The sequence below is a fragment of the Vitis vinifera genome, chromosome 17 (genome assembly GCF_030704535.1).
Source record: "Vitis vinifera cultivar Pinot Noir 40024 chromosome 17, ASM3070453v1".
NCBI classification, from domain to species: Eukaryota; Viridiplantae; Streptophyta; class Magnoliopsida; order Vitales; family Vitaceae; genus Vitis; species Vitis vinifera.
Window position 1 is genome coordinate 867,061 of NC_081821.1, and position 14,799 is coordinate 881,859.

The 14,799-nt window shown below is 32.8% G+C and overlaps 1 protein-coding gene across 1 annotated transcript; it reads left to right on the top strand.

Moving 5' to 3' along the window:
* Window positions 1-6,820: 6,820 nt before the first annotated feature.
* Window positions 6,821-14,426, top strand: LOC100264561 (probable serine/threonine-protein kinase At1g54610). Its single transcript, XM_002284305.5, has 8 exons — window positions 6,821-7,435; window positions 7,540-7,845; window positions 9,299-9,616; window positions 10,181-10,408; window positions 11,629-11,729; window positions 11,820-11,943; window positions 12,820-13,170; window positions 14,209-14,426. Exons 1-8 carry the CDS (start codon window positions 7,109-7,111, stop codon window positions 14,236-14,238), a joined length of 1,785 nt encoding a protein of 594 aa, XP_002284341.2. The 5' UTR covers window positions 6,821-7,108; the 3' UTR covers window positions 14,239-14,426.
* The last annotated feature ends 373 nt before the right edge of the window (window positions 14,427-14,799 follow it).

Below are 14,799 nucleotides of genomic sequence, written 5' to 3' on the forward strand. Positions count from 1 at the left end.
AAAAAATTATATTAATTATTTTTAAAAATAAAGTTTTTAGACAAAATTAACCAAATAAATATAAAAAATTCTTATTGAACTTAATTACGAGCTTTCACCTTTTGTAAAATGGATCTAATCAATCTCTGCAACCTTTTTTTCAATAATGTAAAATTTCACCAAAACCTTTTTCTTGATGATGTAAGATTTAACTGAGTGATATAATCTTCCAAAATACCAAACTCTATAATGCTATATTTGATTCTCATAAAATTATTATTTTTTCTTTTCTTTGGACTTTCCAAAATCAAACGTAACCTAACCCTGGCTGAAAATAAGTTTTTTTTTTTTTTTTTGGTAGATTCTTTGACATACATATGACCAAATCTTGTGACAGATATGATAATTAACCAGTCGACCAAGTAATCAAATTGCGGGCTGTTTGGTATTCCATAGAAAGTCTATGAGAATGAGACCCCGCTAACCTACAAATATATATATTTTTTTCCTTTTCAACATTCGACCTTTCTACATGTAAGAATTGATGAACGTAAGTCTCTAGCTAACATTGACAAAAGAAGACTGTCATCATGCTGAAAACAACTTCAATCTGTCCACTCTTTTACTTTTTCTTCAACAATTTGCTTATTTATTTATTTATTGTATTTTATTGACATGGTCTAATAAGATAGTTGATTATTTTCTAAACACGTGAAAGAATTTCATTCAATCTTATTTTTTTTGGTACAATAAGTCAAATATTGGACATCCCAATATGAAGACTTTTACATGGTTTTATTTAAAAAATGTATTTGAATTGTTAATAAGCCCAATCCATAACCTCCTCACCAACCTACAATTTTTCTATTTTATATTAATTAGTAATATAAGGAAAATAATGAGCCTAAAAATTTTATGAGTATTTTATTATATTTGTTAAATTAAAAATATGTATGACCATAATTTTTAAAAATATTTTTAATATTTAAAAAATAAAAATATTTTAAATATTTAAAAAAAATTTCAGAATCAAATGCATTTTAATATGAATTGATCGAAAATTTTAAGCTCACAGAAATTATCACAATAATCATTTGATGAAAAAAAAAAAAAAAAAGAGGGTTGAAAAATGAAAGCAAAGGACAAATGGCAAGGTTTGATGAGGAGTAATGGAGGGTTGTGAGTTTCTCAATCCATGAAAGGTGTGTCTGGCTAGCAATTTTCCAGCAGGAAAGAGACAAGCATTTAGTGAAGAAGAGATGGTCAGAGCATTGAGTAATGGGCAATTAATACATGTTGATGGGGTTCCAGACTCATCAATTCAAACATACCCATTTGTAGTCCTTGGAGTTTGACTTTCATCTTCTCTCCCCCATCTCAAAAATCTAAACCCACATTCCAATTTCTATTTTTATTTTTTGATTGAAAATTATATTTAAAAAATAAGAGTAATTATAATATTTTTAAAATATTTAATTTATATATATGTATATATTTCAAATATTTTATTAAAATAAATATAATAATCACAAATTTATAAAAACAACCTTTTCCATATTTGAATAATAATCCATTTTTGATATAAAAATAACCCTTTTTAATATAAATATTTTCTAATGTTTAAATTATTTTCATGTAAGTTTTTAAAAAAACACGTTAATTTTATAAGAAATGATGAAAATATTTTTTTTTGGGTAAAAAATGGATCAACGGTTGAAATATATGAAATGTTAGATTTACAAATTTACGATTATTTCATCATTGCATATCGTTTTTAAAATTCAAATAATAGGGTTATTATCTATTACAAAATATTTATTTTTAATTAATGATAGACTCTAATACAATATTTATTATGAATATATGAGTCTCCATAACCCTAATATATTGGTCTTCACAATCTTAAAAAAAATGCATTTTTAAATTGGAATATTTCAATGCCATCTTTGACTACCGTATAAATATTATTTACCATGAATCTATTGATTTTCACAACTTTAATATACATATAAACATTGAGAAAATACCCCCCAAGCAATATATCAGATGTACCATACCCTTATTTTAATCAAACATAATCTCATTTTCCTTTTAATAATTTCTCTCTACTCTTATGTTATACTATTTCTAATAAAATAAAAAAAATTCTCATGGGACTACTTATTTAACATAATCAAAAAAAGAAAAAAAAAAAAAAAGAAGAGACAAGTATGAACAATGATTTATCTTACATCTTAAAGTCTACTTTCACCAACAATCTCTTTGTATAATAATGACAACAATGATTTATCAATACTTAAACTATTAACAGTACAACAAACTCATTTGGAAGCTTTAGACTTTAAACCCCTTTTATTATTATTTTGATATCTTGACATAGATATTATTATATGATAACAATTCATATCAATAAATGGTATTATTATAATGTCAATAGATTAGTCTAATGGCATGTATCTAGAATCCATCATATATGGTTGGGCAATTATATCAAATCTTAAAACTCACAACATTATTTACTCCAAAATCGCATTAAAATAGTCTAAGCTTTGAATATAAATTATTTTTTGTTTTCGTATCTTCTCTATTTGGTATACTTCCTAACTTTTTTTATCATTGATTGTAATCAATGAAATTCTCACACCATTCATCACAAAAGAGTTGCATATGTCATATTAAGGAGTATGATATGCATATAAGGGAAATGCAAATTGCAAATAAGAGAGGAGAACTCGAGACCTCAAAGCTTGGTTTGGTAGGAAAATTTGCATTTTTCCTATTTATTTATTGAATATGAATCCAAATTCTATATATCTCTTCATGTGCGATTGTGCGAATATGGGTGTCGCATGTGAAGGATCGGGGTTTTAAGAAACATGATATACATATCAAATTCATATCACATCAATATATATATATATATATATATATATATATATATATATATATATATATATATATATTGATGTGATATGAGTTTTTCTTGTATCCTATAATAATTAAGAGTTAATTTCAGTCAGTGTTGGGACATCATTTGTTTTGAGTATATTTGGCTCTGTGGGATGCTCGGCACTAGGTGCACACGTTTCCCCACAAAGTGGCCTCCCTAGGATTCGAACTCGAGACCTTAAGGTCTTTTGGTTTGCCCTCCTGGTACCATCTGGGCTATCAACCACAAAGACTAAAGTCTTGAATTTGAATCCTGGGGACGTCACCCTCAAGGGCTAAATAAACAAATGGCCCCATAAGACTCTGCGTGCGGGCAAACGTGAGGTCTCCGGACCCGAGCATCCCACAGACCAGAGCAAAAAAGGCCGATGTTTATGTTGGGATGTCATTTGTTTTGAGTATATTTGGCTCTGTGGGATGCTCGACACTAGGTGCACACGTTTCCCTACAAAGTGGCCTCCCCAGGATTCGAACTCGAGACCTTAAGGTCTTTTGGTTTGCCCTCCTGGTACCCCAATAGTCAGTTCTTTGAAGTTTTGTATAAATACATTTAATTATTATTGATTTTACATTTAGCCCGTTAATATTTATATTTTTTAATTTCAGGTATGAATGAAAATATAATCCATCCCAATAAAAAAATATTTAACAGTGGGCAAAACAAAATTGAATCTATCTCTCCAGTAATTTACCTTTACTTAAATATTGAAGTTGAGTCTTGGAATCACTTATTAGAGCCCACTATTAAAAGGGTTTACGCCATTATTTTAATGATGGTTTTTGGGACTTAAAAGATGTGATGATGAATGTAACTTTAATTAATCCATCTCTTGGCATTAAATAATAAATATGTCACTACTTTGACACCCATCTAACTATCAAAATTGTTATGTCTCTCATTATTCCTTGAAAGCATCTTAACTACTTGCTTTAAGTTTTAATTTTTATGTGAGTCAAATTACAAAACACATTCAATGAAAATTCCTCTAATTTATTGTACAAAGCATGCCCAAAGACCCACTTCCTAAATTAATTTCTAGGAGGATAGATCTATAATTTTTGTGTTGAAAAATATCTTATTTTAAATGCCTTAATGATCATGAAAACGAAAATTTGTTTGAAAATGGAATATCAAACTTGACTTGGTAATTCATTTGACTAGGTGGGGGGATTTACACCTTGGGGGTCTTCCTTTAGAATTATTATTCCCTATGGTGCAACAATAGAAAGCTCCACTCCTATAAAGTTACCAATCAGCTCTTCCATGTTGACCCCATGCATTTGACTTTGCTCCTTCTAATTTACTCCTAAAAGTTACTTTTTATGAGAAAGCAAAATAAAGTGGAAAAAAAAATAAAAATAGAGTGGACAATTTTCAAATTTAGAAGTTGTTTTTGTAACTTTTTATGGAACTTCTTTATTTTGTAGGCAAAAAAGTACGATTTTTAAAGTAGTATCAATCATGAAGCCAAGAAAAGAGAAGAGATCATCATATAGAACTAAAAAATAATTTTCAATATTATTAAAAAACTGCCTACTCATCATAACTAATAATTTCTTTATCTAAGTTATATTTTTTTTATATTTTTATTTAATAATTCTAACTTGAGTACATAAAATAAATTAAGATTGATGGAGGAGTATAAAATCAGATAACCTTCACCTCGAGTGCTTAGAAATCTCTCTTTCTAACAAACAAAATCATCTAACTTGTCAACTGAAGTAGGAAGAAATAAAATATATTCGATAAAAAACTAAACTTAAAAGAATTATAATAAAGAAAAAGCCTAGAAAAAGTAAAAAATCATTGTGTCAAATAATGGTTTGAAATTTATGATAAATTGTAATCCGAATAAAAATTCTTATTTTTAGTAGAAGTAAAAGGTTTTTTTTTGCATCTTCAAGTGATATTAAAAATTTGGTAAATATCATGTTGATACCTTAGCATTCCCTAAAGAAAAATATAGAGTACAAAATGGAGTTGGTGTTCATAATTTAAGATTGAATATGTGACTCAATAATGGAAGAGGGTGAGAATTAAATAGGTTTGGTCATGGTGGGTAGAATGGGCTTCAATTCCTTTCTACACTATTATAATTCTGCAATTGATTTCACCTTCTCAATGACGTTGTCCTCTTGCTTCTGCTGCAAGTCTTTCTAGGGTTTATTCACTACCAAAAAGTCTTAACTTTCTTATTTTTTTATTTTTTTTATTTTTCCAATTTCAATAAAAAACTTTCATTTGATTAAAAAATATATAACATAAAAATCAAGAAATATTACTTCTCTTAGAAATTGTATTTTAATTTATAAAAAGTACATTCTATTCCTTTTGAAAATAACTTTCAAACTTAAAATAAAATAATTCCTAAAAATATTCCCAAATTCCCCTGGGGGTTTGAAAATTAGAAAATTCAAAATTTGGGTTTCAATTCAAAGCCATCCAGAGCATAAGTCAAAAGGATTAAGGAGAGACTTTCAATTCCATGCCTATTTTGAAACTTAATTTTCTAGGCTGCCAAACACCTGGATAGCAATCCACCTTGGAATAAGTCTTCAAGGCTGCTTGCAATACCCCAGAAAACTACATTTTTGAGGAATTTTTAATGTCTTTTTGTAGGTTTCTTGACCTGAATTTTTGGCCCAAATAAATGATAATAAGAATTCTGATTTCCTAATTGAACCTGCTTGTCCCCTCATCTGTTGACTGCCACTATTAGGGAAATGCCGTACTCAACATATAATAATGACTAAATTTGTATTGAATGATGATATAAAATATGAGTAAATTTGTATTATAAAATAATAATAATTAAAAAAAATGAAATCCTATGTAAAGAAATAAGACTTAAATACAAAATAATCAGATTTTAATTTGTTTTCTTATTATAAATATAATTTTTATTTGAAGAATTAACTGTTTTTTTTTTAAATTTTTTATTGTCGGAAAATTTAAGAGAAAATGTAGGGGAAATAAAATAGAGAGAGAAAATTAATAAAAATAAAAAATAGATTTCAAGTTAATATATTTTTTTTATTTTCTAATTTAAATTCCTTTACTTATTTTAATAAATTATATAAAGATTAAATAATTTGAAATTGTATAATTATTTTTTAGCTAATTTTGATTATATTTGATTTATTTATTTATTTTTTATAATATAATAAAATATGAAAAAAATCATTTTTTTAGTATTTTTTGACAACAAAAAAATAACCTTAATAGAGGAAATAAATATTTTTTATAATTTTTTTTTTATTATGTTATGTTTTTTTTTTCTTTCTTTTGACATAAGTTGGTATCTCTCCCACTTTCTCTTGCCTTTTTTTTTTTTTAAAAAAAAAACTAATATAGACATTTATTTTAATGTTCTTGAAAATGATTTTATGATTTGAAACAAGTTTATACTTATAAGTATGTTTGGAAGTGTTTAACAAATTTTTTTTTATTGAAAATAATGTTTTGAGAATAAAATTAAATTGGATAAAACTGTTTTCTATTTAAGTTTTTAGTTAGATTTTTTTTTCTAAAATAATTGATAGTTAATTAAGAATTAATTTTAAAAACTATTTTTTTTATAATTATATAGATTATGCCAATAAAAAGCTGTTGATCTTATATAAATACTTTTTAAAAAATAAAAATAAAAAATAAAAAAATAAAATATAAATATAATATTTATTGTAGTTGGATTTCCTTCCAAATAGATAAAGATGAAAAAGTTAGATTAGATGGCCAGAAGATTTTGTTATGAAAAAGGTTATTTTTTCGCTTTGACTTTAATGAACCCGACAAGTAAAAAATTCCAAGGTCCGTGGTAGTTCGGTAATTACCTCAGAAAATGAAGGCTGATTGCGTGGAAGCAGTGGCATTGAAGTGAGACTAAGTGGCCTTACTCCTCAATCCACGCAGAGAAACGAAGCTCGCCTTTCTCTTCGAAAAGACCTAACTGCCCCTCTTCTTCGGCCTATAAACCCGCTCTTTTCGGGCCCATTTACGTCACCGGTGAACCTCCGTCTGTTGCCGGAGCTCTCCGTGCTCCGACTATTCCCGTGGCTGCAATCTCTGAGTATGAGAATTTAGTGGAAGGTGAGGTGAGTGGTGTTCCGGCGATTTGACTCTGGTTTGTTGGCGTCGATGCCGCGGAGGCATAGAGGGGGGAGAGTTTGGGACTGAGGAATGGGTTGCGTTCAGAGCAAGAGAGCTTCCAGAGATGACCCGAGCGCGGCCGGGGAGTCGGACAGGCAGCGGGAGCTGGAGGAGCTGTCAAACGCTCTTAAGAATGTTGTTAAGGGTAGGAAGGAGGGAATGGAGGTCGCAAGGGGGGTGGAGAGGGAGAAGGTTACACGTGCCGGAGATTCCCCGGCGACGGAGCGGCGGCGACCGCGTCCGGAGCCGTACTTGAGGAGCCAACGAGGGTGGCCGTCGTGGTTGTTGGACGCCCTTGGTGACGGAATCCAGGATTGGACTCCTCGCTGCGCCAACTCCTTCGAGAAGCTCGATAAGGTAGTAATGATTCGCAAACCCTAGCTAAAAGATGTTAATTAGTACTAATCACTGATGTTTAGCATCTGATTCATAGATTTTTTGTTTGATTAATCTTTGTTTAGATCGGCCAAGGAACGTACAGCAATGTTTATAAAGCAAGGGATCTAATTACAGGAAAGATAGTAGCTTTGAAAAAGGTTAGGTTTGATAATTTGGGGCCAGAGAGCGTGAAATTCATGGGAAGAGAGATTCTTGTTCTTCGAAAACTCAATCATCCCAATGTGATTAAGCTTGAAGGTTTGGTTACATCAAGAATGTCTTGTAGCCTCTACTTGGTTTTTGAGTACATGGAGCACGATCTCGCAGGCCTCGTTGGCCATGGCTCCTATCTCTCCACCAGCCAAGGCCGCAAATTCACTGAGCCACAGGTCCTTTTCGAATCCGCCAACCCATATTTTAACCCGATCTTCACGTGAATTTTGTCTTAACTATATTTTCCAAGTGAAGATGTTGCGAACTATTGGGTGAATTTGAGCAATTTATTTGGATTTAGGTGTTTTCCTTTTAAAGTTTGTTATCCGCTGTTGGTTGTTTTATGCATTTTTTTTTGCCATTTCCGTGAACAGAGTTTTGAGCTTTTATGGTCGAGTTTGTCTTTTAGTTTTTGTTCTTGTAATTTTTGATGTTTTGGCTTGAGCTTTCTTGGTATTGGGTCCCATTAGTAGAGTTTTCAGGTGTCTGATTTTCTGCTTCTGTGTTCATAATTTGTGGATCTTTTACCATGATGTTAAAAGTTATATTGTTTTCGGCATGTTGATTCAATGGAACTTCTTATTTCACATGACTCCCAAAAATGTAGATAGCCATAGGAGCTGTTCACTTCAGTCCATTTAGAACGGTCTAATTGGTCACCAAAAAACTATAATGATTCCTGGAATAGTTGGGATAAGGTTCTTTTTTGATCCAAGTGTGTATGAATTTGTCTATAGCTTTATTGATAAAGAGTAGTCTGAAAAGCCTGGCTTTTTCAGTCAAATGCTTCCACTCCTTTAAAGCATTATTATGCCTTGATTTCCAGTGGCTGCTCTTGCATACGCCTATCTGCTCATAACTCACGTATTTCTTAGTAATTAGCTCTAAATAATTCTAATCAGACTCATCAATGATTTTTAAATTTTGGGAAAAGTGTCAAAGCTCTTTTTTTTTTTGTTCGCATTTCTTTATTATTATTGGGCCAATTATGTCATCATATATACATACTAGACATACATACATATATATATATATATTCTGTGCTTTTAGCAAAGGTGAATAATGTGTTGTTGGAGAAAAAGAGAACACAGCTACTTACTTGATAGAGAAGGAAGATGTTTCTGTTGAGAGGTTCTGTTAGTGATGTGATTAAAAAGCACTTTGCGACATACAAGCATACAGCTGCAACATTCTTTCCACAATATTGGCTGTTACTACTTAATCCTAGTTTTCTTAGAAAAATTATGTCTTCTCATAAAAAAGGATTGAGTTAATTGCTGAACTAGAGACCTACCTTTGCTTATATTAGTAACTCTCGTGCTTGTGGATGCTGATTAACAGCTTCTCACCTTTGACGTATATGGGCGAGCAAGCAGTTGTTGCAACTATCTACCAGTTATGAAAGATATGATTTAGGATAACTTTTGAACATTTAGAAGGTCATTTTAAGAGAGGCACTTTACTTGAAACCATGGATATAGGCTGATAATTTCTCTTTACAAACCTTTGATGCGTTTGTCTTGGTTGAGATGGGTCTAAAATTGCCCTTACATGTAAAGTAAATTAATCTCCTTTTTAGGTATTCCTTTTATGGTTAGCTGCCCATTCTCAATGTCTTCCCTTTCGCAGGTCAAATGCTTTATGAAGCAATTACTCTCTGGGCTTGAGCATTGTCACAACCAAGGTGTTCTGCATCGAGATATCAAGGGTTCCAATCTGTTAATCAACAATGAAGGAATTCTAAAAATAGCTGATTTTGGACTGGCTACTTTTTTTGATCCTGACCGCAGGCGGCCCATGACTAGTAGAGTTGTCACTCTTTGGTACCGACCCCCAGAACTACTTCTTGGGGCCACTTATTATGGTGTTGGTGTTGACCTTTGGAGTGCTGGCTGCATTTTGGCGGAGTTGCTTGGTGGGAAGCCAATAATGCCTGGACGAACAGAGGTGATCTATTTGCCATCCTTTTTAGTTGGAAAATCCTTAAATAACCAATTCTAACAATCTATTCTCAAATCAATCATTTTTTTAAAATAATTTTTTAGTAGTGACAGGGTTTTTATGCAACAATAATTTAGGTCGTTGGTTTCTATCCATTGGTCACGTCCTCATCAACCTGGGCTTTGAAGATTCTGTCCATCCATTATCCTGCTTGTTGCAAAAAATCAAATGGTTAGGAATTTAGATTCACATGCACCTCCATTGGGCTATTTAGGTTTCATTGGGGAACAGATTTAGGTTACATTGGAGAACAGATTATGCTTAAACATGTCACTTTAATTTGCATGTACTGCCAAATATACCATCACTGTTAAATGGAGGACACAGAGCTGCACTTCTACTACTGAGTGGCCTAGCTTATTTTTTTTAAGATACAGAATTGTCAGGGCCATTATTTAATGGAGGATACTCAAAAATCACTCTGTATTTTTATCTGCTTGGTGATCCTTGTAGATGTTGTAGCTGTGAATCCTAATTTCATTTTTTTTATTGGATTATTTTCCTTCTTAGGTTGAACAAGTGCATAAGATATTCAAGTTATGTGGCTCCCCATCTGAAGAATATTGGAAGAAATCCAAACTGCCACATGCAACAATCTTTAAGCCGCAACAGCCGTACAAACGCTGTGTAGCAGAAGCATTCAAGGATTTCCCTTGTTCTTCGCTTCCTTTGATTGAAGCTCTTCTTTCAATTGATCCTGATGACCGAGGCACTGCCACTTCTGCTTTAAATAGTGAAGTGAGTAATCTCTACTGATTGCAATGTTTACTTCTTTGGAAAGTAATTACATTTGCAAGATAATTTGTATCCTTAATGTTCCATGTCCAAGCATGCAATCTGGTTAGCTATCGTTGGTTTGACAATCTGTGGCAGTTTCAATTTATGAATACTGTGTTGGTTCTTGACTAATGAAGGTAATTGTTGTGATTGCAATGCATAGTAAGATAAGAGTTGTTGTTGTGATTGCAATGGAAGGTAAGATAGATTTGGAGTCGAAACCATGCAACCATGATTCTATCAATAGTTAGATATTGTGTTGCAGTTTCAGCTTATGAGCGTGATGCTTTTTTTTTATCTTGTGGTTTTTAACTAGTAAAAGGTTAGTGCCAACATTTGCAATTTTGGAGTCTAAACCATATGATATGTTTCTATTTTTGGTTTTATGTTTTAAAAAAAAATAGAATTATAAGATTTATGATTGTAGAATCATCCTCCTACTGTGGCTTTTGGTTTTGACATTTGAATGTTATTAACTATGCCTCTTATTATTCTTTAAGAGGTCCTCTGTTAGCATAATAGTAGCTGAAAATGCATTGTCTACTCAGTACATGAAAGCAAGATTTCTATTGCCTTTGCTGTATTCATTTGTGGATTAATTGCAGTCCCTTTTTCTATATCTAGACATTTGAGAATGAGCTAAATGTTATAATGCTTGACTTTTTACCAATAAATGGCTTTGACCATCTTTTTATGTACAAGGAAATTGAGTTAGAAGCTTAATGTTGAGTTACTCTATTCTCTGTAGTCTCTGTAGGGATTTCTTTTATCTTGGATCTACACTCCTAATCCTTGCCAAAACTTGCATGATTAAACTATCATCCATGAATCCGGCAGCAAATGGTTCACTGTTGCATCAGTAATCAAGATTATGATCATTGGATTTTGGATCTTGAAAGAATGATAAAAAAACTGTTGCAATACATGATTCCAAGATTGATGTCCTTTTTTTATTGTAATATGTTTTTGTTCTTCAAGAAGGCAGTTTCTGGTAATAGTTTGTTGTGGATCCCAAGAAATTATGTTATATTTATTCATTACTGTATTTATTGTTTTAGAAGCTAATTGCTGCTGGTCAAATCTGCTTTAGATCTTTAGAAATTGGCTCAATGTATACATTTGAAACCGTGTAGAACTGCTCTGACTTGATTGTTTACTTGGTACCTTGTCTCTGCTTACAGTTCTTTACTACTGAACCATATGCTTGTGAGCCGTCAAGTTTGCCAAAGTGTCCTCCCACCAAAGAAATTGATGTAATAAAATTAAGAGATGAAGCAAGAAGGTTGGTTTCTGTTTCTTTTCTTCATTTTTTGCCATTATCTGGAATTGTATTTCCTAAATACTGACTGTTACTATTGATTTTTCTCTTTAGGCAAAGAGGGGTGAGCGGGAAAGCCAATGTTGTTGATGGTAACAGAAGAGTCAGAGCTCGTGATCGGGGTGGACGGGCAGTTCCAGCTCCAGAAGCCAATGCAGAGCTCCAAGCAAACTTGGATGTATGTCTTGCCGACCTTCCTGTTTTTTATTTTTTTGCACTAAATGCATTAAGACTTCACCTCCTGATCCCCATCTTTGAGACTTTGTTAGGTTGTGCTTTAGTCTTTTTACTTTGGCCTAGTGGTTGTGCTATGCCATTAAGTGGCTGCAGCCCAGGAAGTGTCTTTGGTTTGGGTGGGTGTGTCTAGTTATATGATTCTTCACTTCTCAAATTTTAGGATATGGCAAGTCGATTAAAAAATAAGCTTGAATGGTACTTGAGTATGGCATAATAAAGGGAAAAAATCAATTAGAAGTAAAAAAATTAATCTATCCTTGGTTAAAAAAAATTTCTCTCTTTTATCCTTATTTTTTTAGAAAAGAAAAAAAAGAGTCAAAATAGCAAATATATGAAGCAAAATAGGAGAGCATTCTACAAGGATTCCCACATTTACATCCACTCTTGTCATGGCCTGTGATGTGGGTGTGTTTAGTGAAGTTAAGCCCTGGTATTACAGGTCAGCACAAACTCTATTTTATTTGCATAATTCCATTTTTTGGTCTTTGTAAACAGTGCCACTATTCATTTGCTATAGTTACCTCTCCAACCCCAACAAAGAAAAAGTTGAGGAATGCTGTCAGTCATCAGATGGTTGCTATCATTTGGTCAAACTAGCTTTAAACCAAGATTATCTCTTAGGTTGGTCATTAGACCTATCCACTGGCTGGGTCCACCTTCCCTGTATACTGCAAAATTTGGATGTCATTTAGATTAATCTGTGCTTGAGTTAGCCTATGCTAATTTTTGTTGTATCTAGTTGTACTCCAATTCTCTCTTTGGTACATCAAAGTTAATTCTAATACTTAACTGCTTTTTTGTATACCAATTTTTCCAGAAGTGGAGAGTGATGAATCCAGCAAATTCCGAGAGCAAGAGCGAGAAATTCCCGCCTCCCCATCAGGATGGAGCAGTTGGATTCCCTCACACATCACGCAATGGACCTGTATCATTTGGTGCAACTGATACTTCATTTAGCTCATCATTTTTCAATCTAAAGCACTCGACATCTGTTCGACATACTGGGACTGCAGGAGGCCCTTCAAAGAGAAAAAGCAGCAGAGCAGAGCCCCAAACAGCTCCATCTCGTAGGTTCCTCCGATTACTCAAGACATCCTCAACAACTCCATCAATGCATCCAAGCTCAAAGGGCAAAGAATCAGTTTCAGAAGTTTTTGGCAGCCAAAAAGTAAAGTAAAAACTCTTCAGAGTTTAGCATAGTTTCGCATTCCTTCTTCCCCTTTTTGTCGGATTAGATGCCCTAGCCGTCAGTTCTCAAATATGCATTTTTCTTCCCCATAGTTCCCATTTATTGTATCTCATCATAAGTAAGTGGGTGTCTTATTCCAAACAACCAAAATGGATTCCCCCACTTCTGTTGTACAGTTTTTGGAATGAAGCTCTAGCTTTATTGTCGTCTTTCACTTCCCTTTCTCTTAAAGCTTTTAGAAAAATCGGTTGTCCATATCAAAGTTAGCCCTAGTTAATCAAATATCTGTATCTTCCATGATGGGTATGAGGCTCCACGGAAAGGGAGTGTTGGACTATGATTTATTAAGCTTATAGAAAAATGTGTTTTTCAACATATCATTTATAGAAAACACTTCATGACTGAATCACTGATTGTGATGTCCCTGGCTTTGATGAAGTCAATTTACCACTTCTCAGGTAGTTTTCCAGGGGGAATATGATATTACGTGCCTAAAGTCAATATCTAATCGTGTAGTAGTTGGATTTTTAAATGACAGTTAATTATCCAACTTGTCTTGATAAAGGAAAAGAATCTGAAAATGCCAAGAAACAAACAGACAGACAATTATGGTTGTGGCTGCTTATAAATAGGAATATGGTTCACCTGCATTTATCTTCCATCTAAAGAGACATGATGTTTGGAGAGAAGAGAATATTCCTTGTTCTTCGCCTACTTCTACTCACCATTCTAGTTCTTTCATTTGTCATGGCTGTCACAGGTATCTAACACCCTCCCTCTCATTTTTCATCTTGATCCTTTACACTAGTTTAATTCTTGAAAAATGATTTTTTGACGTTTCTTGAAATTGTTTTCTTCTTTCAATTTTTTTTTCTTTTAACATGGGAAAGTTTGGGAAAATATCTGTTATAAATTTAATTTTCTTGAAAATTTTCATGCACAACTTTTATTTTCTATGAACTTTTTGGGATTCAAACATATTTATTTTCTTGTATGCTTCTTCCATATGTTGAACAGCTAGGGAAGGGGGACAAGTGCCCGGATTGAGGACCGTGCAGAGGGTTCAAAGCCGAGATCCGCTGCCACCGCCGCCACCTCCCCGAGCGCCACCAGGCCCAGGGCCTTGATTGATAAGCATTCCACACATTTCATATGTATCAAAACTTAATATTAACGATGGTAATAGCAATTACAGCCAGTGTTATCTTCGTATAACACACTATTTAATTGTATCAGTCAGTTCATCAATACCAAATAATGGAGTGAAGGGCCAAAGGATTCGTATCATTAGTCATCGATGTGTGAAGTTGGTAGGTCCATTTTCCACCATATACCGTAATGTCATGGCTACTCTGTTCATGGGTTTCCACCATACCCGAATTCAAACTTGGATTGGACCAACAAATCCCACATTGATTGTTTGACTGACTCTTAATCTCATAGTCCATGATGGTAACATCATATGACTTTGAATTTTTGAAGAGACGAGTTTTTGAAATTTATGAGGGTCAAATTGCATTTTTATAGACGTGTTTTAATACTATAAAGGCTAACTGAGTTAAAACTTAAAACTCACAATGTCTTGTTGGGTCAAAGAAATATTTGATA

Excerpts from the sequence above, each read along its gene's own strand:
- LOC100264561 (XM_002284305.5), top strand. The coding sequence starts at position 7,109 with ATGGGTTGCGTTCAGAGCAAGAGAGCTTCCAGAGATGACCCGAGCGCG. Across the intron at positions 7,436-7,539 it reads CCTTCGAGAAGCTCGATAAG|ATCGGCCAAGGAACGTACAG; the intron begins GTAGTAATGATT and ends ATCTTTGTTTAG. Across the intron at positions 11,944-12,819 it reads AGCTCCAAGCAAACTTGGAT|AAGTGGAGAGTGATGAATCC; the intron begins GTATGTCTTGCC and ends CAATTTTTCCAG.